Below are 20,479 nucleotides of genomic sequence, written 5' to 3' on the forward strand. Positions count from 1 at the left end.
ATGTGGATAATTAATGCAATTTTACGGCAGGATTACTAATATACTGGATGGAACATGGCAGGATGTTGGGAGGTTGTGATGTGTGGAGCAAATGTGTGGGATGGAGGAGAGAAAATTACTCAGCCTGGGCCCCCACCATAGAAAAGTGGCATTCCCATCACTGCCTCAGGGCTGCTAGCAGCGTTGCTCCATGCCCATGGATACAAATTTACTTTTTCAACTTTGACACAGGTTCATATTCTTGGTTCTTTCGGTAAAGTCATGTAGAAGGGAAACAATAAAATAATAAAATATAAAACAATAAAATTCTCTCGACGTTTCGACTGCAACACAAGCAATCATCATCAGGTGTGAAAACCACAGCAAGAAATTTTCAAAAAAGTGGCTTTTTTAACGTTAGCACCACGAATAACTGCCAAGTCGCTCTCCGTGGTGCTAACGTTAAAAAAACGCCACTTCTTTCAAATTTTCTTGCCGTGGTTTTCACACCTGATGATGATTGCTTGTGTTGCAGTCGAAACGTCGTGATAATTTTATTGTGTCAATATTTTAATTATTTTATTGTTTCCCTTCTACGTGACTTTACCGAAAGAACCAAGAATGTGAATCCCTGCAGTCACGAAAGCTTTAAATCAAAACTTGACACAGGTGTTTTGTCCCTGTATGCGAGTATCAGCCAGGTATACAAATTAACATGTCAGTACAGTATTCTCTCGTTATTCACGAACTTGCTATCCATGATTTTGGCTCTCTGCAAATTGCATCTAGAACTCTACACGACTATATCAAGAGAGAGAGGGAGAGAGATAACTTCTCGAAGCTTTAGAAATATCTGCAGACATTGCGTGTTTGATATTTGTAGGCTAATATCATTGTCCGCAAAATGTGGTATTCACGAGCATATCCGGAATGTATCCCTCGCGAATTACGAGGGAATATCGTATAGGCCATATGCTTGCTTGTGCCCCTTTGCAATACCCTTCGCCAAAGAACTCACTCCCGTCATCGCCTGTGGCCCTGTTGCTCGTCAGATGTCTTCGATCAGGAGTACCGACGGGAACACGAGCGCATCACGACCAACGGAGGGCGGCTGCTGAACTACGACCTCCCGCCCAGCGCCGCAGCTTCCTCGTGCCGCCAGGCATTTGGGGAACTGCGACTCTAGCAGAGGACAAGCGGGGCGAGCGCTCGCACGCACCCATCCACTCGGGCATGCGCACGTGCGACAAAGAGAGGTGTGTTCCGAGTAGGGTTGGTGAATTCACATTCGTGTTGTTCCTGCTACTTTGTCACTTACAAATGAGGAATATGTTCACGGGTATCCTTGTCAACAAGCTTCTAGCTCCTCTTGCACAAGCGCACACATGGTGGGGGCATTTAAAATAATTTGGTACTTGAACTGTCACTATATTTGCAAAGGGGGAGATGTGTTGAGCAGCAGAAAAAGAAAGCCCCGTGGATTTACCAAGTATATTATAACTCGTAGAACTTACAGGTATTTGATCACATGTAATGTGTCCATGTGGCTCCGCCACGTGGACAAATAACCTGAAAATATATTGTTTCCACAGGTTAGCAGAAGCGATACGTCCCACAAAGGTTAACTTTCTCATTTTATGACGTTCACATTTCAGAGGATGCCAGTAGGAATTGCAAAATTGTCCATAAAGCTGCAGTCTGTTTTTAAATAATTATAATTAGTCAGCAGTTTGAACCCGGTCAATAAAACTATACATACACAGTCAGTAGGATCGTCCCTCTAAACCTCCATATGCCCATCATGGCACTGGTGCCACATGCGTCAGATCAAGATTTCAGAAAGTCCCAGGTGTTTGCAAACATATTGGGTGTAATTGTTTAGAACACTTTGATCGAAGGTCACTCGAGCTTTTAACATCATGTCAAAATCCAAGAAGCGTTGTCAAACTTCTGCCCAATTATATCAGTCTTTGATAATGGATGATTGGCGTTTTCATGTGCATCCCGTGTACTGGTTCATAAAGCTGTGATAATGGATGATTGGCGTTTTCATGTGCATCCCGTGTACTGGTTCATAAAGCTGTGATTCTTGTATTGTGATCACTTGGCAAAATGTGCCACCCAGCTTGTCCCGAAGGCTTGGCATAATTTATGGTCCATTCGGGGTTTTATTTTCCCCAGAGACTTGTTTTGTGTGAGCTTCTCTCAAGAGACAGGTGTGAAGTGTGAGGAGTGGGTCCACCCCTCTTGCACTTTGAGGTGTACAATTGAAATATTTTTTCTATTTAGAAAGTGATCACTTGTATAGCAGTAAACTTAGTGTTACATATATTTAAAAAAAATCTAAAATCCTGCCCTAACTGTGCAAGATAAAAAAAAACAGTTGTACAGATTGTTGTGATATTTTGGAGCCGTGGAAGATTTGGAGCATTAGCAATGATAACTTTGATTTTCGTTGGTTTAGTTGAAGGCATGGCACAGAACATACGTTGGGGAAGGTAAATTATCAATGGGAGTAATGTTACTTTGATACGGATGGGGGAGCGCAAGTAACAATTTGCCGATGCTGTTGTCATTGTGGCTGAAAGACATTGGCAGATGCTGCAGCGTGTAATGGTTTATTAATGACTATATCGGTTGTCATTGACAATTGAGAATTGATTTGTCTACATTAAAAGGAGTTAATCATTTCTATGTGATCATACAAGGTGGTGTATCGTAAGTACTTATTGCATTAACCTATTTGAAGATGCACACTTATCACCACAAGCAGCCTTATATTTTCTGTTTATTTTCATTTTAACAAAAGGCATTGGTTTCAAATAGTTGTTTCATTCACAATGTTATAATAGTGATCGCGTGTCCAGTCTACGACAAATGTATAGAGAAGGTACTTTATTTTTCACACGGAAGTTCAGATGCAACATTGGTACAATTGTACTCTTTAAGTATATGCATTTAACGTCATGTATTGTAACTTCAACATTCGTTTTTCGATTGCAATACACAATATCTCTGTATATGTTTTATATGACTAAATGTGGATAAATCATATGTACAAAATTCTAAAATTAAGAGAGAAAGATCTTTGTCTAGGTTGCATTATAGACTCACTGAACTTTGAACATTATAACAGTATGTTCCTTTATTTTTTCCTCGGCACAGTGAAATATTTTACACAAGTCTATGCTGCTATAATTGTTCAATGCTTTTAGTAATACGAAGAATGTTGTGGACTTGAAACAGCAGTTGGTGAGCTAATGGACAGCACTGTTGTGATGAGAATTGATACAAATGGCTTTCTGAACACAGAACCCCCACCTCTGTTTAGAGCCATCTCTCCAGCTACAGGTAAATTTCCCATGTGGGCCCTGCTGCCTTGACATTCTCGTTGCGAACAGACACTTGTTTAATGGCACGGTGCACTTAATTTGGCTTCCTCTGTTGTGTCGTACCCTGTGTACGCAGTGACATATCCGTGGCTTGAGATAATAGACCATGTTCATCCGAATATTCTCTCTCCCTTCCTACACGTGCCATCCCTAGCAAGTGTGACTATGCTTACTACAATCTCAAGGGTGGGGAGAGGTGTAATGGGGTTTGTAACTCACGGTCTTTATTTGGTGTACAGGGTAAAATAGCAGTGGAGATGTCCTGTCAAGCAATTAACATTTCCGTAATTTGCAATGAAGCACTGTTGATCCTTGAAGATCGCGCTATAATCCAAGTGATGGAAATCATTAAAACAATTACAGTCCGTTTTTTTCTGTTCTGGATGTGACGGTGAGTGTACTCGAGGCCGTTGTAAGTGGAGACTTCCCTTGGCTAGGCAACGGTCCCCCGTGCACGTTGTTACGTTTCTCCACTTCTCGTTATTAAGACCATATATAACACGGCAATACAGCTTGGCGCACGCCCTGTTTCCCACGTGGCTAGCAAAGGGATTTGCACTTCTGGTCGTGCTGTGGAAGACTGACATTTCACCTGCAAAGCGATATCACACGAGACCACTATTGTGAAGCAGCAGAGTGACATGGTGGAGGCGCAGGGGGAAATGCAACCGGAGTGCATTCGTAATACGTTAACCGCTGATGTGTGTACATACAGAAGATCATAAAGGGTGCAGTGATGCTTAATATTTCTCACCATGGAGTGACTCGGAGGAGCATCGTTTAAATGACGTGCAATTGCGTGAAGACCCAGGGCCAATGTTGACTGGTGTCTGATAGATGCACTGATGTGAACCAAACAATTGATCATCAAAGGCACTTATTAAAGAGACTTAAGGATGGCATAAAGGAGACTTTTCATTGCTTCTTCAGACTTGCGAAAAGTGCAATACCCTTGTGAGGAATAAAGCTATATTTTGTTACAGTCCGGAACACCCGTGTGTTTCATGAGCTTGTGTAAACCAGACGTTATATTCGTACCGTAGCAATACCCATTGTGAGTGCAAGGTTCTTACTGACCTAAAGCATGAAGTAGTATATTTTTTATTGTCGCTTCATTTGTCTGTTTTGCTATTTGTGTTACACTTATGCTGCAATCAGGCTGCCCGCATTTTATTTAAACACGTGAATTTCATTCTCAGCTGCGCATAAAGCTTGCAATTAAAATGTAGTTATGTTTTTCACTTTATTTCTGCTGAAATCAAACACGGCCACCTGCACTAGTCTTCCATCTCTCGCTCGGTCATTTATTAACCGTTCTCTAAAATGATTTTCACATTTATCAATAAGTGGAAGGAATATTGTTACACGTTCATTTAGTTCTATGTAGCACAGCAGGACCAAATACACATTTTCAATCGAATTTGTTGCTGCATTTCACCTAATGTACGTTTGTAACGTAGCATGTATAGACGTGTGTGTGTGTGTGTACGCACGCGTATTCAGTTGATTAAACTTGTGTAGAGCTTAGGGAGATGTGACCACTATTTTGTTGCATTCCACGAACTGTGCTTGGTTTTTCTACCGATATGTCATGCTTAGGGGGGGGTGAGGGCAGTTTTGCTCTTGAGGGTGAGATTTAGACAGTGAATGGAATCCCTAGGCATCACATACAATGGTGACTGCAGTACAAATTGCACTTGGCGATGGCTTCTCTGTACAGCTTGTCGTGTCCATTTTTTTAACCGACACGTGGCGCGTTTGATAACTTGAAATGCTTTGTCTTGAGTTTTAATAAAGCCAAAACAGTAATTGCGCGTACATTATTCTTGCTTGGCGTGACTTCTTGAACTGTCGTTCGTGAAAGTTGCCTGTGTTTTGTCGCGTACGGTGTAAACATGGAAGTGTACATGCGTGCTCACTTGGCTGGAACGAGGTCACCATTTATGGTCGCAATCGATGCAACAATTGTTTTTTTTATTTTGGTTAATGGTGGGCACCTCTCATGGCTGCAAGGCTGATGTTACCCCATTCCACAATTACAAAAAAAAACTGAAACATTTTCATGTGATTCGATGCACGTTGTTAATTCTCTTTAGGTTTGTGTATAATAGCTAACAGGATCCGTATCTATCGATGAATCAACACATCGTTCCCTGCTTATTGCTGACACTTAATGGTCGTGTTATCCCCATGGGGGGATGGGTTCAGTGTGCGCATATGTCTTGGGTTTTCCACGTTCGTGTTGCTGCTGTCAGAATAAAGTGCATCACCCCCTTGCACTTTGCACCCACAAGCATTGCATACGTTTGCTGTTGAAATTATGGTTGGACGGGGTCTTTCGGAGCTGCAAACACCACGAACACTCAAACAAGGGCCCATAGAATCCGCCACTCTTTTCACAGACGGATATTTCTTGTTAATGTTTCACAAATCGAGGCATGTGTATGAGGATTTTTTTACACGCGGTCGATATGGGAGGTTAAGGCCGGGCCAGCCCGCAAATGAACCCCTGAAACAATGGATTACGTATGACATGGCACTCAGAAATCAATATTTAGCTTACCTACGTGTATGCGATTGCACAGCAATACTTGGAATTCACAAAATAACCGAGGACCCCAGCTCCATAATACGAATACGGTCCATTTAATCAATACTTGGGGCGAAAAGTGAAGAAAGGCTGGTTGTCTAATCTTTTAGTGATCCGTCAACCCCCATGTATATGCTATCGGCAATACGATTACATGCAAGGGCTGCTTCATCTGGTGCCATGTCACTAAACGAGTGTACCGAGTGGCAGTTTGCCAACCGAGATAATCTCTCCATAAATTAAATGCTCTCAAACCGCGGCTATATTTGCACGTGCCATAAACAGGGTGACAGGGCATGGTACGGAGAGCACCTTTGGACTGCTTTTGCAGTTAACTATTCCCCGTGTCTGCTGAGGATATTTCAGCAGTTATGGACATGTTCTTTGGGTGCAGCCTATGGCGCTTAATTACTGCATACGGCACAATGTCAGTTACGTTTCAGTGGCATTTTAATGACATTTTTAGTAATTAAAATGACGCCAGGCTACGAAGGGCGCTGACATAAAGAGCACGCCCAGGTGGAGAAGGGTGAGGAGCACAACAATAATGGCTTTCAGGACAATCATGGGAAAATATTACCGCCGTGCAGCTTGAATGCTGCTTCCTTCAGACCATTGCATGGGAGTGAGGTTGATTGATGTTGCACAGGACCACACGCGGTCATGTTCACAATGGAAATTGAACAAATGTGAACACCCGACAGGCAGCGGTGGTGGGGAGATGGACGATTGTAGACCGGTTTCGCAATTATTTTGACTCATTTGCTCATTCATTTTCTACGGTGACCTAAAACGAGAGGACCACAATGCACTTGTTCAGGAAATGCACTTAATTGTTTTTGCATAATGCACAAAGGCCGAGTGCTTTTGACATTTTTCGTGCATTAAACTAATAGTATTCCAGCCCGCATTGTACTGTATCAAGTACGGCGATGTTGTAAACACTGAGGCTTGAGCGTCCGTTTGGGGGCTCTGTGGGCGCGACACGTCACGTATTTAGACCCATTTGTTCACAAAACGAGCAAAGTGTTCACTTATCGAGCGGAGTCCGATAAATATGCGTCCTATGGTGGAAGAGGGCACACGTTCCGCAACTGTTTTTTTTTAGTAGCTCTCCTCTGCACTACCCGCGTATTTGGTGGCGTGGAGAAAGGGGGCCTCGTGGTGACACGAATGGGTGCATTGCGGGAGGGCAGCAGTGGTGTAGCGGAAATTCGCGCTCGGCACCACGAACCCGGTGACCCGAGTTCGATTCCCGCTCATGGCCAACACCAGTGACTATTATCTGAACCGGTACTGGGCGTCCCATAGGTCGACTCAGTCTCAAATGAATATCCAGTGCGATGTGTGAACATCGCCCCTCGGGAGACAAAGGTGGCCACCCACCCCCTCGTCTGCCGTGCCGGCCTTCATAGGTTCTTGCTAACAGTACTTGCCCCCTAACGGTCTGTTTAAGGCTCTTCGGGGGATCATGCACTGTGGTTCTTCATGTGTATTCCGGCTTTATTACTTTATTTTAAAATCATAATTTGTATTTCTCACATTAAAAAAGTTGTTCAAGAGTGTCAAATGTTGGGGCTGAAACGTAGCTCAGCTTTTAACATGGGAGGAGTGAATTGGAAAACGATCGTTTCACGAGTTTTTAATTTTCGCGGAACGCACCTCGCTCGTTAAACGAGACGCGCCTCTATGAAGGTGTGGGAACATGCAAGGGCTGGAAGCTTCTGGAATAAAAGACAGGGAGCCAACTACGGTTTTATTCGAAATGTAATATCACCCCCACTTAAAGGGGAATTTCAAATATACAAATTCAAAGATAAAATTGAGGTAAAATGCTGAATGATCAAACGAGCTTCAGGAAAAGTATTCCCCTCCTGAGCAAACCAGACCGCAGCCTGCAGGGTTTTTCCAGGTCCTCCGAGCGGCACTCAACAAGGCCTGGCCACCCAGCCGTCGGGTGCAAGCTCAGTGGCTGGAAGAGTCCGGAGCTTCTTCGACGATCGCACCACGTAGTGCCTGTCCGTGCCCTTGCAAGTGCTCGTGCTGCCGTGTCGCCTGCCTACAGGTGATCGTATCGGTGTCAACGGAACGATCAACGTCCCCGTACCACCGGAACGACTCGCGTGGACTCCATTTCGCGTTTGTCGGGGACAGGGTTGTCATTGAGAAGTTCTCGATGTTGCGTGTCAGCATTCTGGAGGGCCGGCTTTGCACTCACCAAATGAATCGTGTTGTTTTCACTGACCCCACACCATTTACCCAACGTGTTAACTAACTATGCAACAGCACAAAATGACGCCTTGTGTGGCCCAGATGTTCCTCATTTCGCACTGTTTGCAGGCTGCGATGCCATCTTCAAGCACGTTTCTGCCACGACCAGATTCTGCATCCTGCATTTGAATGGCATTGATGCATATCGTGATGCATTTTCCTCTCACGGTTTTTTTTACATGCTTGGTAAAGTTCCTCCTGTTCAGTTGTTGTTCTCTGACGTCAATAAATTTGATGAGAGCACGATGCCTGTTTTTGTTTTGCGATTTTCAGCGTCCGGCGTGGTATACGACGTCGCACGAATGAGGACCGTCTCATTAAATTTTCGAGCCTTAAAAATATGTAATAACTTTGTAATTAAGTATTAATAAGGCGAAGCAAAGACCCCCCCCCCCCAACACTTCACCAACACACAGAGCAGCGTGATGAAGTACAACAACACCCACATTTACGTCTCCTTTTACGTCGTTTCGCAAATCCGCCGTCACTTTATTTGTAACATCGCTGCCCGACTCGCGTCGCCTTCAACCCCACACTGAAGTCGCCTGCCACCATCGTCCCTCCTTGCTCGTATCCATCGCCTCGGCCTTCGCCTCCACCTGACCCAGTAAATCGCTTTGGATTAACGTCGTTTCCATAGTGGCCGTCGCACTTTCCAGAAAACGCAATCACCGACGTAAGTCGGGGTATTGCTGCGTGTAAGTCGGGGTATTGCTGCGTGTAAGTCGGGGTATTGCTGCGTGTAAGTCGGGGTATTGCTGCGTGTAAGTCGGGGTATTGCTGTAAGTCGGGGTATTGCTGTGTTCAATCAAGCACGCCGCACGCGCCCCCCCCCACCCCATCTCCAATGACCAACAGCAAATGCGTTAGGGGGCGTTCGTCCCCGAGTTGATGGACAAATGTTTCGACGTTCATTGCATCCTTCTAAAACGATGCTCCCTCGGCTACTGTTTTAGGCATTGTAATCGCGTGCAATTAAATAGTTGCTACACACGCACAGGCTGTCTGCGTCAACAACGTGGCCGTGTGGTTTAGTTATGCAGAAAGGCAATTAAGGTAGCGCTCGCGACAAAGCTGACGCCATATCGCGTTACCACGATTCGCCCCATTCATATACAGTGCGTGCTACTGCAGCACTTGCTTTCATTTATACAGCCTGCCCCACTGCATTATGCATAATCTACTGCCCAGGGTCCTACAGGCTGAAAGTGGCGTCCAGGATGCGTGTCATGACCATGTAGGCATATAACCAAGTGCGTGTGGTCGTTTTTTTTGTGTGTGCCATCATCATCATCTCTGCATCACGCCATGTTCACAAAGTAGCAGCCACAATCGTACATTTAAAACGTGTGCCACTGTAATATTTTACCTTTGATATTCAGTTTACAATGATCGCTATTTGTTTTTGACGTAGTGTCCTTTTCGCCAGGGCCCTACACATCGCATCTGGTCTAAGTCGAGTCACCTAACAAAGTATATTAGACTAGAAACGAGTGTGACCAACTGATGGCCGTTCTAATTACGTTTCAAAAAGGCTCGAAAGCTGACATTTGGCATAAACATATTCGAGTCTATAATTCATTATAAATATAAACATCTCAAAGCCAACATTTACGAATTTTGGTTCCCAGAAATTATGGCCGGAGGTTGAATCGATTTTACTCAGAGGGCCGACTCAGCATCAGTGGACCAAGTAAAATTCGCCTCCCCCGTGGAGTATGATGCCAAACCCGACAACTGGTTACCAGTATTTAAAATATTCAGCAGATACAGTGTACACATTGTCATTTTAAAAAAAATGTATATATAAAAAACACTGTAACACATATTTTTTTGTTCCTGGGTAGTGTTATTTCCTAATTGCATATGCCTCAAAAATACAGAAGATGGCTATTATTCCCCACAAACTTTGCTTTTGTGACCAGGACAGTGATATTTTGAAATCTACCTATTTTCAATGAGAAAACGAGCGAATTTGTGTCTTTTAGTTCACATAAAGTGAGAAAAAAACATGAATCAAAATGAACATGTATTTATACTAAAGTAATACAAAAATGACTACGAATGATTTAGACATCAAGGCGCACTACCACAGACAGGACTGGCCACAGCGGACCGAGTTCTCTGTGAGGAGGAACAACGTCAAGTTGGAGCCGCTGGTGGACCCCCAGAAGGTGCTGATGCCACCACTGCACATCAAATTGGGCCTTATGAAACAATTTGTCAGAACTCTAGATAAGGAGTCGGCAGTCTTCAAGTACCTTCAATACATCTTCCCTAAGCTGTCCGCCCCACCCCCTACCTACGTGCTGACCGGTGTGTGTTTTGGGTGTTTCCTATCCGCGGTGGCTCAGCAGCCCCGTCGTGACCAATGCCACTACAACCCAAGTCACGGCGCCGCGGTGCGAGTTAGCCTCGGGGGAGGTCGCCCAATTCCCTGGTCGCAGGAAACCGTGAAGTTTGGTCCCCTGAGAGGGCTTCTGGGTGAAAACCTGTCGGCCAGGTGACCTCCCCTCGGGGCTCTGCGTGGGGGGGTGTTCATGTGGGGGCTCTATGTGGGGGCGTGTGTGTGTTCATGTGGGGGCTCTATGTGGGTGTGTGTGTGTTTATGTGGGGGCTCTATGTGGGTGTGTGTGTGTGTTCATGTGGGGGCTCTATGTGGGGGTGTGTGTGTGTTCATGTGGGGGCCCTATGTGGGGGTGTGTGTGTGTTCATGTGGGGGGTGGTGAGGGAAGGGCAGCGTCGGCCCCGTCGCTCGGAGGTGGCGGCGTCGCGGCCACGGAGTGGTCAGGACGGCCTCGCTGCTGCTGCAGCTGCGGCATCACAGTGGCCGGCACGGCTCCGACGGAGCGGCTTCGCTGCTGTGACACCACAGCTTCCTGGGTAATCACTAGGTCGAAAACTACGTGGAGCTGGTTGAGACTCTGGTGAAGAACTACGGCACAATAGGCTTATAGGATGTCCCCCAAAAGTCCATATCCTTGATGCTCATCTTGATAAATTCAAGGAGAACATGGGAGCGTACTCGGAGGAGCAAGGCGAGCGCTTCCACCAGGATATACTAGACTCCGCTACTAAGGACAGTATAACGAGAACATGATGGGAGACTACATTTGGAGGCTGATTCATGAAAGTGATTTACAGTATAATCGTAAATCTATAAAAACTACTTATAAATCATTTGTAGTAATTTTTGTATTACTTTAGTATAAATACATGTTAATTTTGATTCATGTTTTGTATGACTTTATGTGAACGAAAATACACAAATTCGCCCGTTTTCTCATTGAAAAGAGGTAAATTTCTAAATATCACTGTCCTGGTCACAAAAGCAAAGTTTATGGGGAATAATAGCCATTTTCTATACTTTTTATGCATAAGCAATTAGGAAATAACACTACCCAGGAACAAACATGATGTTACATAGTGTCATTCCCACATGTCTTGGCTCACTGCCGTAGAGAGAGAACTTCTGAGAGGCGCGAGAAGGAACCGTTGACAGGTGGTGAGCTGGTGCAAAATGACCCCCAAAGCTCTGCAGTCCTCTATATATTAAGGCGTTCTAGGCCAATTACACATGGGTTGAAACCCGAAGCACCCGGAGAAAGTCCGTGAAAATGGAATAGATGGAGTCCCACGTTGCCCCTGGCAAGCCGAGGGTACGACACCTCCTCAAACTCTAACAGTACCTTAGGATTACAGACGTAATCGACCGTCAGCAATTCCCAATTCAAGAAACGCATTTCCCTCATCGATCACACACTCAATAGTGCTGTTTAGCTGGCTGCTTGCCGTTTTATTTTTTGGCAGCTGGCTTTTTGACCCTGTGCTTGGGGAACCGTAATAAAAAAAATGTGTACAATTATTACCACGGTGACCCATTAGAACAAGGCAGCAGGGCTTCCCCGGCTTTGACAGCGATATCATTGCTCGTCGGCTGAGACAATCGGTTGGGTGGGGGAATGGTGGTGGGTCAGGGTGGTCCGTTGTGCTTTGGCGAGGCCAATACGCTCGCCGGTCGCGTTAGCAACGCTGCCTCGCCGCTTTAAACAGGTGTTACAACATACCTGGCCACTCTCCCCCTACCACCACCACCACCACTCTCTCTCTTGCGTGCCTGCCACCGGCACAGCATGCGCAGCCACTCCACGCCCATGACTACATCATCATCATCGACAGCAGCAGCGGGAGGCAGAGCAGAAAGCAGCAGCAGCAGCAGCGGCTGCAGCAGTCGTCAGCCTGCCCCGGTGAGCAGAGCAAGTGCCCTGGATGGGTGGGAGGGCGTCGTCAGCGCCACACTCGCTCGATATATGCGCGACGCCACTGTCGAAGCTGCTTTAAAAAAAAAAAGCCTTGTTGTTGCTGCTGCTGCTGCTGCTGGAGCCTCGGGTTAGATGTGTGTCACTTCATCTGGAGATTATTTTGTGTTTAAATTGCAGGAGAGGATTATGTTTTTTTTTAATTGAAGAAGCGTTGGTGTATGATTATTACTGTGGAGTGTTGGATTTATTTCAACCTGTTGTATTGCTCGATGTTAGGTGGCAATGATAATTAATTTTCAGTGATGATGTCCTAAGCATATATATTTTTAATCATAAAGAATATATTCCAGGCCCTTCATCCAACAGTGGATTTACGAAGAGGCTGTGATTTAATTAATATCGGTAGCCTATTTTAAAAATAAATACATTTATATTTGCTGTCAGTGTAGAGACGCACAGCTTCTCATAGCAGCATTTGGTGAGTAAGTAGGTGAGTGGTGAGTGAGTGGTGAGTAGGTAGGCGGTGAGTGAGTAGGTGAGTGAGTGGTGAGTGAGTGGGTGAGTGGTGAGTGAGTGGTGAGTTAGTAGGTGAGTGAGTGGTGAGTGAGTAGGTGAGTGAGTGGGTGAGTGAGTGGTGAGTAGGTGAGTGAGTAGGTGAGTGGTAAGTGGTGAGTAAGTGGTGAGTGAGTGGTAAGTGGCGAGTGAGTACGTGAGTAGGTGAGTAAGTGGTGAGTTAGTAGGTGAGTGAGTGGTAAGTGAGTAGGTGAGTGAGTGGTAAGTGGTGAGTAAGTGGTGAGTGAGTGAGTGGTAAGTGGTGAGTGAGTGAGTGGTGAGTGAGTAGGTGAGTGAGCGAGCGTGCTGTATTATAAACGCGTGCGCTCTTTGAAGAGCTTCAGTCGTTACAGCTACCCACGTGGCTCACGAGTGACCGCCCTCCCACCACAGTTTACACACCAACGGGGTCGTTGTTATTGTTATTATTGTTAGTATTATTGTTGTTGCTGCTGCTGCTGCTGCCACTGCGCCTACGGCTGGGAGTTTTTATAGAACGAAGGTTGACGAGGAGAAGAAGGAGCGCGGACATGCCCAGCTTGTTCGCTCGGCACAGCTCCGGGATCGACTGGTGCGAGGACAACTATCGACACTCGAGAAACATTGCCGAGTTCTACAATACCGTGAGTGCGGAGAGAGACACACGCGCAGCGCTCGCAGGCGACTATTTAAAGTCCGGGGATGGGGAACGTCCGGCCCGCGGGCCGTATAAGGCTCGCGAAATCATTTGGTCTGCTGGCCCCTGCCAAAGCAACCGCAGGCGGGACTCGAAATTCAATAAATCTAGGAGCAAACCTGGAAAAGCAGTTGCGAGTAGCAGCAACATCATCAATACCAGCTAACATCATCAATACCAGCTAACATCATCAATACCAGCTAACATCATCAATACCAGCTAACATCACCAATACCAGCTAACATCATCAATACCAGCTAACATCAGCAATACCAGCTAACATCATCAATACCAGCTAACATCATCAATACCAGCTAACATCATCAATACCAGCTAACATCAATACTAGCTAACATCACCAATACCAGCTAACATCATCAATACCAGCTAACATCATCAATACCAGCTAACATCATCAATACCAGCTAACATCATCAATACCAGCTAACATCGTCAATACCAGCTAACATCATCAATACCAGCTAACATCATCAATACCAGCTAACATCATCAATACCAGCTAACATCATCAATACCAGCTAACATCATCAATACCAGCTAACATCACCAATACCAGCTAACATCACCAATACCAGCTAACATCATCAATACCAGCTAACATCATCAATACCAGCTAACATCATCAATACCAGCTAACATCATCAATACCAGCTAACATCATCAATACCAGCTAACATCACCAATACCAGCTAACATCACCAATACCAGCTAACATCATCAATACCAGCTAACATCATCAATACCAGCTAACATCATCAATACCAGCTAACATCATCAATACCAGCTAACATCAGCGATACCAGCTAACATCATCAATACCAGCTAACATCATCAATACCAGCTAACATCATCAATACCAGCTAACATCATCAATACCAGCTAACATCATCAATACCAGCTAACATCACCAATACCAGCTAACATCACCAATACCAGCTAACATCATCAATACCAGCTAACATCATCAATACCAGCTAACATCATCAATACCAGCTAACATCATCAATACCAGCTAACATCATCAATACCAGCTAACATCACCAATACCAGCTAACATCACCAATACCAGCTAACATCATCAATACCAGCTAACATCATCAATACCAGCTAACATCATCAATACCAGCTAACATCATCAATACCAGCTAACATCATCAATACCAGCTAACATCATCAATACCAGCTAACATCATCAATACCAGCTAACATCACCAATACCAGCTAACATCACCAATACCAGCTAACATCATCAATACCAGCTAACATCATCAATACCAGCTAACATCATCAATACCAGCTAACATCATCAATACCAGCTAACATCATCAATACCAGCTAACATCACCACACACCTCACCAAAGAGAAGCAGTTCCAGCCATCGCATTAGGGGTGAGTTAATTAAATGTTCGACCAAAATAATAACAGGTAATTTTTTAAGTTGATAATTTTGTATGGCCCGCGAATGATGTTATAAATATCCAAATGACCCTTGGCAGAGAAAAATGTTCCCCACCCCTGATTTAAACTAATAAACTCGAAACTCGTTTTTGTTTGTTTTAAACCAAGCGACGCACCTCCGATGAACACGGTTTGGCTACGCGCGGTGCTAAAGAAGTTCAACGTACTCTGAGCTCACCACAAATGATAAGATCGACGAAGTGGGCTTATAACGTGGACATTTATAGCAGCCGATTACTCTCAACGCTCGATGTTGATTCTAATTGTGGAGGGGGAGACACCGGAGGATCCGGAGAAAAATCCACGCGACCACGGGGAGAGAGACACCGCAAATATACAGCAGGGGCCGGGATCCAACCCACGGCCTCCTGTAGACCAGGCGATGGAGTTAACATCTCGCGGGATGTTACCGCCACCGACGCTCTCAGCCCTCTCTCTATCTCTCTCGTAGGGCTTTCAGAATGTGTTTTTGTACTGGCGGAATACGATGAGCTATAAAGCTCTTTCCCACAGATGTCCAGTTGGGGCATGGGGGGTCAGCACCGTTTGCAACAACGCAACTGGTCAGTTCAGTGCGCGCGTTCGTACGGGGTCGTCCTACCCAGGGCTGGCTGGCTCTCAGATATCGCCTCGTCCTTGTCTCGACGGGGGAATCTAAAGTAGGATTAGTACCGTGGCAGGAGAGAGGGGGAAGGGGGGGGCGGGAGACGGCTTGAGATAAGTTCAGTGCGACAATCATTGCGCCACCGCTCACCCTTTCCAATGTCGCAACGGCTGTTACCGGTCGGAGAAGAGCCTCACGTCCACTCCAACCCGCTCTGACCAAGCGCAGTGCCGATGGGGGGAGGGGGGAGGGGGGGGGCACCGGCACGGCGTAGAGGAGGAGCGAGGCCCTCATCCAGCGGTGGATTGACCCCGGGACTGCCAAATGCGCCGCGCGCTCCGCGCTGCACGTGGCGCGGTGGAGCGCGCACGCGATCGTGTGCGACGTTGTGCCGTCTTCAACACATTGCGCACACGGCGTTGGCCGTGAAGCAGCTGCGCTAAAAAAACAACAACAACAACAACAACCTGTGTCCGTGCGCGTTACATAAGCAGGCTGTCGCCCTGCTCTTCGATAGGGTCGTTGCCCGAAGCGTCTGACTATTTACAGCGAGGGTTTTCTCACGTGGCTTATGCCCCCGAAGCATTGCTTTGTGATGCGATTCCGTCCCTGCCCCCCCCCACCACACCACTTCCCGACAGACAGCTCGTCGGAGAGCCAACGTTGTGAACAGCGTTGGCTGGCAGCGTGTCTCGCAACCCCCGGGAGGTTTCGAATAGCGCGCGTGATGAGCTCGTTGAGATTGCCACAAAAGACGCCGAGGCACTGACATGAAATGTCCCCCGCTGCGAAATTGTGTTTTTTTTTTTAGCGGGGGAGTCTCTGTCACTCCCAGTACTGAGTTCGCCTGCGCCGCGTAGAAGGCTCCTTGCCCCTACAAACGTCACCGATTATCGGCTTGCGTTCCTTTTTTAGGGACCACGATGTTATTGACGAATGTGCTGATCGTTTTGTTGTTGTTGTTGTATTTCCATCTGTTATTCATTCTTGCCGGAACCACCTGCAAACCAACGCAGCCTCGCACTGACCCTGCATGCGTGCTGATGCTCGCAAAACGTCAATAGGCAGCAGCAGCAGCGGCGGTGATGATTGTGGCCAGCTTGTTATTATTGGCCCTGCAGGGTAATCCCAACCCGTGTCCTTAAATGGGTGGGGGGGGGGCTCTCCGCTGCCACGGAGATTGCAGAGTTTGCTAAGAGACGACAGGAGATACCTCGTGTGTCCCCAGAGGGGCTAAGGAGCTTCAGCGCCTCCGCTGTTTTATCAGCTGTGTCGTGTTTCACATCAATTACCGCGGCGTGCTCTTCACCCCCCCACCTCCCCTCTCCTCCCACTGTGACTCCTCAAAGAGTCTACGCCCGATTCAGCGGCGGCAGGAAACATATGCGCACATACCATATCTGTGTCTCTACAAATGCAGTAAATGCATATACCGTACGGGTATATAAATGTTCATCGGCCCATGTTGGGCTTTCCAGACCAATATTTTCAAGCAGGTGACCAGTTTTCACCTGCTCGGTCTCATCAGCAGCCAGGTTTGTTAAACAAGTGCTGCTCGAGTACCCGATATTATTGGCAAGAGCCCTCCATATAAACTATGGGGGACCTGTTGAACGCAAAAAAAATTAAGACCGCACACAAACTCATCACGTGATGTCGTGGCGCATTGTGGATTAAAGCATAAATCTATATCAACATTCTGGGTCTCATCAGCAGAGTCAGTATACTGTACAGCACAGTACTTAGTTTCAATGACCAGGGTGATACATTATTAGACGTCCCACTAAAATTACAGGGTGAGATTACACAAGGGAAAACGAGACTTTATTTCAAAGCCTCATCACGTTTCCCAGCAATACATCTAAATTCACCTATTAAATGTGTTTTTTACACTCTTATCTGTAAAGCATGGAACCTTCGTTCTCACGGTATCCAATCAGCTGTTGAGAAGGTAAGAGGGGCACTACAACTTCGTGGGATATGTATAGCTGTAGCAAACATGTGTTTCTGAGGATCGGCCTCCTGCTCACGGTACACACATAATTTTACAACAGCGATTCATTCATTCTGCATCCACGCCATCTGATTACGTTTCTAAATAACCTTAAGGGTAACTATTTGGCAATTACTCATCAACCATGAGCTAGCAACTAATGGATTGGAGGCCTAAATCCAAGGTATCAATCCCTCGTGATCTGGTGAGGCAACACATTTATCTGGCGCTTGCACATGCTTTAGCTCATCACTCCATCTCTGCAATGGTCATCCTCTCAAACGTGGTTACCCCTTTGGCTTCAGTTTTCAGTTTCATTTATTAGGTATAACCCTGTGAGCCATGCGGCTCTTGACTCGGGTGCAACCGCAACAAAACAAAAACACGAACAAGAAACATCTTAAAAGTGACTGCGCGCAACAGAAAAATCCAGGAAAAAAACAGCAAAGTCTTCCAGAAAAAAACACTGGATTTCAACGCTTCCATTCCATCGTCCGTCTTGACCATTGATCATCCCTTCTGCCAAAATCCCACTTTTCTTCATAGTCAATATTATGTCTACAACTTGAAATGTATTCTGTGATCCATGTTTTCCTCTCTGTCTCTCAGCGTTATTCTCATCATGAATCTAGCTCAGCTTATTTGCACAATGCTTTGCTTTGATTCCATTCTCGTTGTTGACAACGTCCTTGTTGGCAATTAATAATGGTAATTTGTTATCAAATTAACGCAGGCACCCAAGTTATTGCCCACACGGTCCATTTAAAAACTCATATTCTTGGTTCTTTCGGTAAAGTAACGTAGAAGGAAAATAATAAAACAATAAAATTATCTTGACATTTCGATTGCAACACAAACAATCATCAAGTGTGATGATGATTGCTTTTGTTGCAATCATAATCAGGTGTGATGATGATTGCTTGTGTTGCAATCGAAACGTCGTGCCAATTTTATTGTCTTATTATTTTATTATTTCCCTTCTACGTGACTTTACCGAAAGAACCAAGAATATGAATCCCTGCAGTCACGAAAGCTTTAAATCGAAATTTAATAACTCATGTTAATGCGTATACTTTACTGGATTTATAATGAAATATTTTTTTCTGCATCGTTCAATTGTTTTATGTTTTGATGCATTTATCTAAGGCCAGGTCCCTTTCACATAGGTCGTCTATCTGTACAGTATGTGTCCATTATTAACCAGGTGAAATCCTGGTGGGAATTTTCTCTTGGTCGGGGAATATGTGTAAGCATACATACATAGGACCCCGTCAGGGGCATCATGTTTTGTATGATGCAGTTCAATTACAGGTCAAACTTGCAGTGCATGATGGCATCTGGGACTATGACACTGACACACAAAAGCCTAAAGCTTGCGACCAATGTCACAGGATCTTTAACGTCCTCTTTACAGCCGATAGCATGCTGCGGATATGACACATACAAACTACTCGGCAAACATTTCTCGTTATAATATATACCATATTCATCCAGACTATAAGATGCTCTGTAAAGTAAGACTCAACCCTAGAGTGTGTGACCGTTATCAATAAAGTTATACAAACCTGGTCACGTGCAAACACAGTACCTACCGGATTACAAGATTGCATCTCCAACTATTGCTTTAAAACACAAATTAAAGAGTGCATTTCATAATGGGGAATATATGCGGTGTCCTATCCTTGTCTCCTGACCTTTTACAATTTCACTGGAGTGAGAGGGCAACCGTTTGTTGATACTGACTCTCGCAATTACAACTTTGTCAGTTCTATTATTGCGTGTCCAGGGGCTAAATGCGAGGTACAGAAGCCACGAGAGGACTTTATGAGACGGTCCGTTTAGTTTTGCTATCCCTCCGTTGAAGGGGTGCACACTACAGTGATTTATCTTATGGTCCATGGGTTGCATGGCCACTATCGCAATCATGTGGCTTGTGTTTAATGTTCCATTCGTGAAGGATATGTGCACATCAGCCTGTTGATGTTCAGACGTGGTCAATGGTGTACACCAGTGTCTTCGGGGAATGTCAAAGCCAGGAGGTGCGATGTTTGGGACTCGAATGTTGTGATTATTCTGGACGTCCACATTGCTCCATTCTGTTCGCCAGGCTTCGTCAGATCCTCATCTGAATGAAGGCCTCCTCACATCATGTAAGTCAAAGTCATTCTTTGACCATGCTTCACCACCCTGATCAATGCAGTTTGTTAAAGAGCAGTGAGTGGCCGGGAATTTAACTCAGGTTTTCAGGTTCATAACGCTGTCCACAGTGGCATGGCAGTGGCACTTAATGTTGCTTGAAAGCACACGGGCTATATAATTAAGATGAATCAGAAAATTCCCAGACTTACAAAACACCCACAAACTACCTGTGCAATCGCACAGCGACACACTCCACTGCTCCTGACGCGTTTAATTGGCTTCGCCACCTGAATGTGAATCGCAGCTGTTGCTCTGCATCTATGTCAGTCATACAAAAGAAAAAAAAGACCGCTGTGCAAAAAAATCCCTTTACACTACTCGTAGTACTTGGCCACCTTATTCACGAACCGATTCCACCAAAACACGTGTTTGGCTCGTTGGTTCGATCCCGACCCTGACGCCTGTATATTTGGAGTTTGAATGTTCTCCCCGTGGTCGCGTGGACTTTTCTCCAGATCCTCTGGTTTTTCCCACCACATAT

At 45.5% G+C, this 20,479-nt stretch overlaps 2 protein-coding genes across 7 annotated transcripts in view; both read left to right on the top strand.

Annotated features, from left to right (window-relative positions):
- The window catches only part of LOC116956544 (C-myc promoter-binding protein-like), a 133,219-nt gene extending 128,025 nt beyond the window's left edge, over window positions 1-5,194 (top strand). For all 4 annotated transcript variants that reach the window (XM_076065699.1, XM_076065689.1, XM_076065681.1 and 1 more), the window contains exon 28: window positions 1,032-5,194. In XM_076065699.1, coding sequence (XP_075921814.1) covers window positions 1,032-1,165 — 134 coding nt within the window. In that variant the 3' untranslated portion in view covers window positions 1,166-5,194. The remainder of the gene's footprint in view (window positions 1-1,031) is intronic.
- A 6,989-nt stretch (window positions 5,195-12,183) lies between these two features.
- The window catches only part of ACER1 (alkaline ceramidase 1), a 34,645-nt gene continuing 26,349 nt past the window's right edge, over window positions 12,184-20,479 (top strand). The window contains exons 1-2 of one of the 3 annotated variants that reach the window (XM_032978691.2): window positions 12,184-12,479; window positions 13,533-13,669. In XM_032978691.2, coding sequence (XP_032834582.1) covers window positions 13,577-13,669 — 93 coding nt within the window. In that variant the 5' untranslated portion in view covers window positions 12,184-12,479; window positions 13,533-13,576. Of the gene's footprint in view, window positions 12,480-12,503; window positions 12,973-13,532; window positions 13,670-19,906; window positions 19,950-20,479 lie in introns of those variants that run through there. The other 2 variants (XM_032978767.2, XM_076065706.1) reach the window with 2 other exon arrangements.

The sequence above is a fragment of the Petromyzon marinus genome, chromosome 1 (assembly GCF_048934315.1).
Source record: "Petromyzon marinus isolate PM22_M1 ecotype Great Lakes invasive population chromosome 1, UKy_Petmar_22M1.pri1.0, whole genome shotgun sequence".
NCBI classification, from domain to species: Eukaryota; Metazoa; Chordata; class Hyperoartia; order Petromyzontiformes; family Petromyzontidae; genus Petromyzon; species Petromyzon marinus.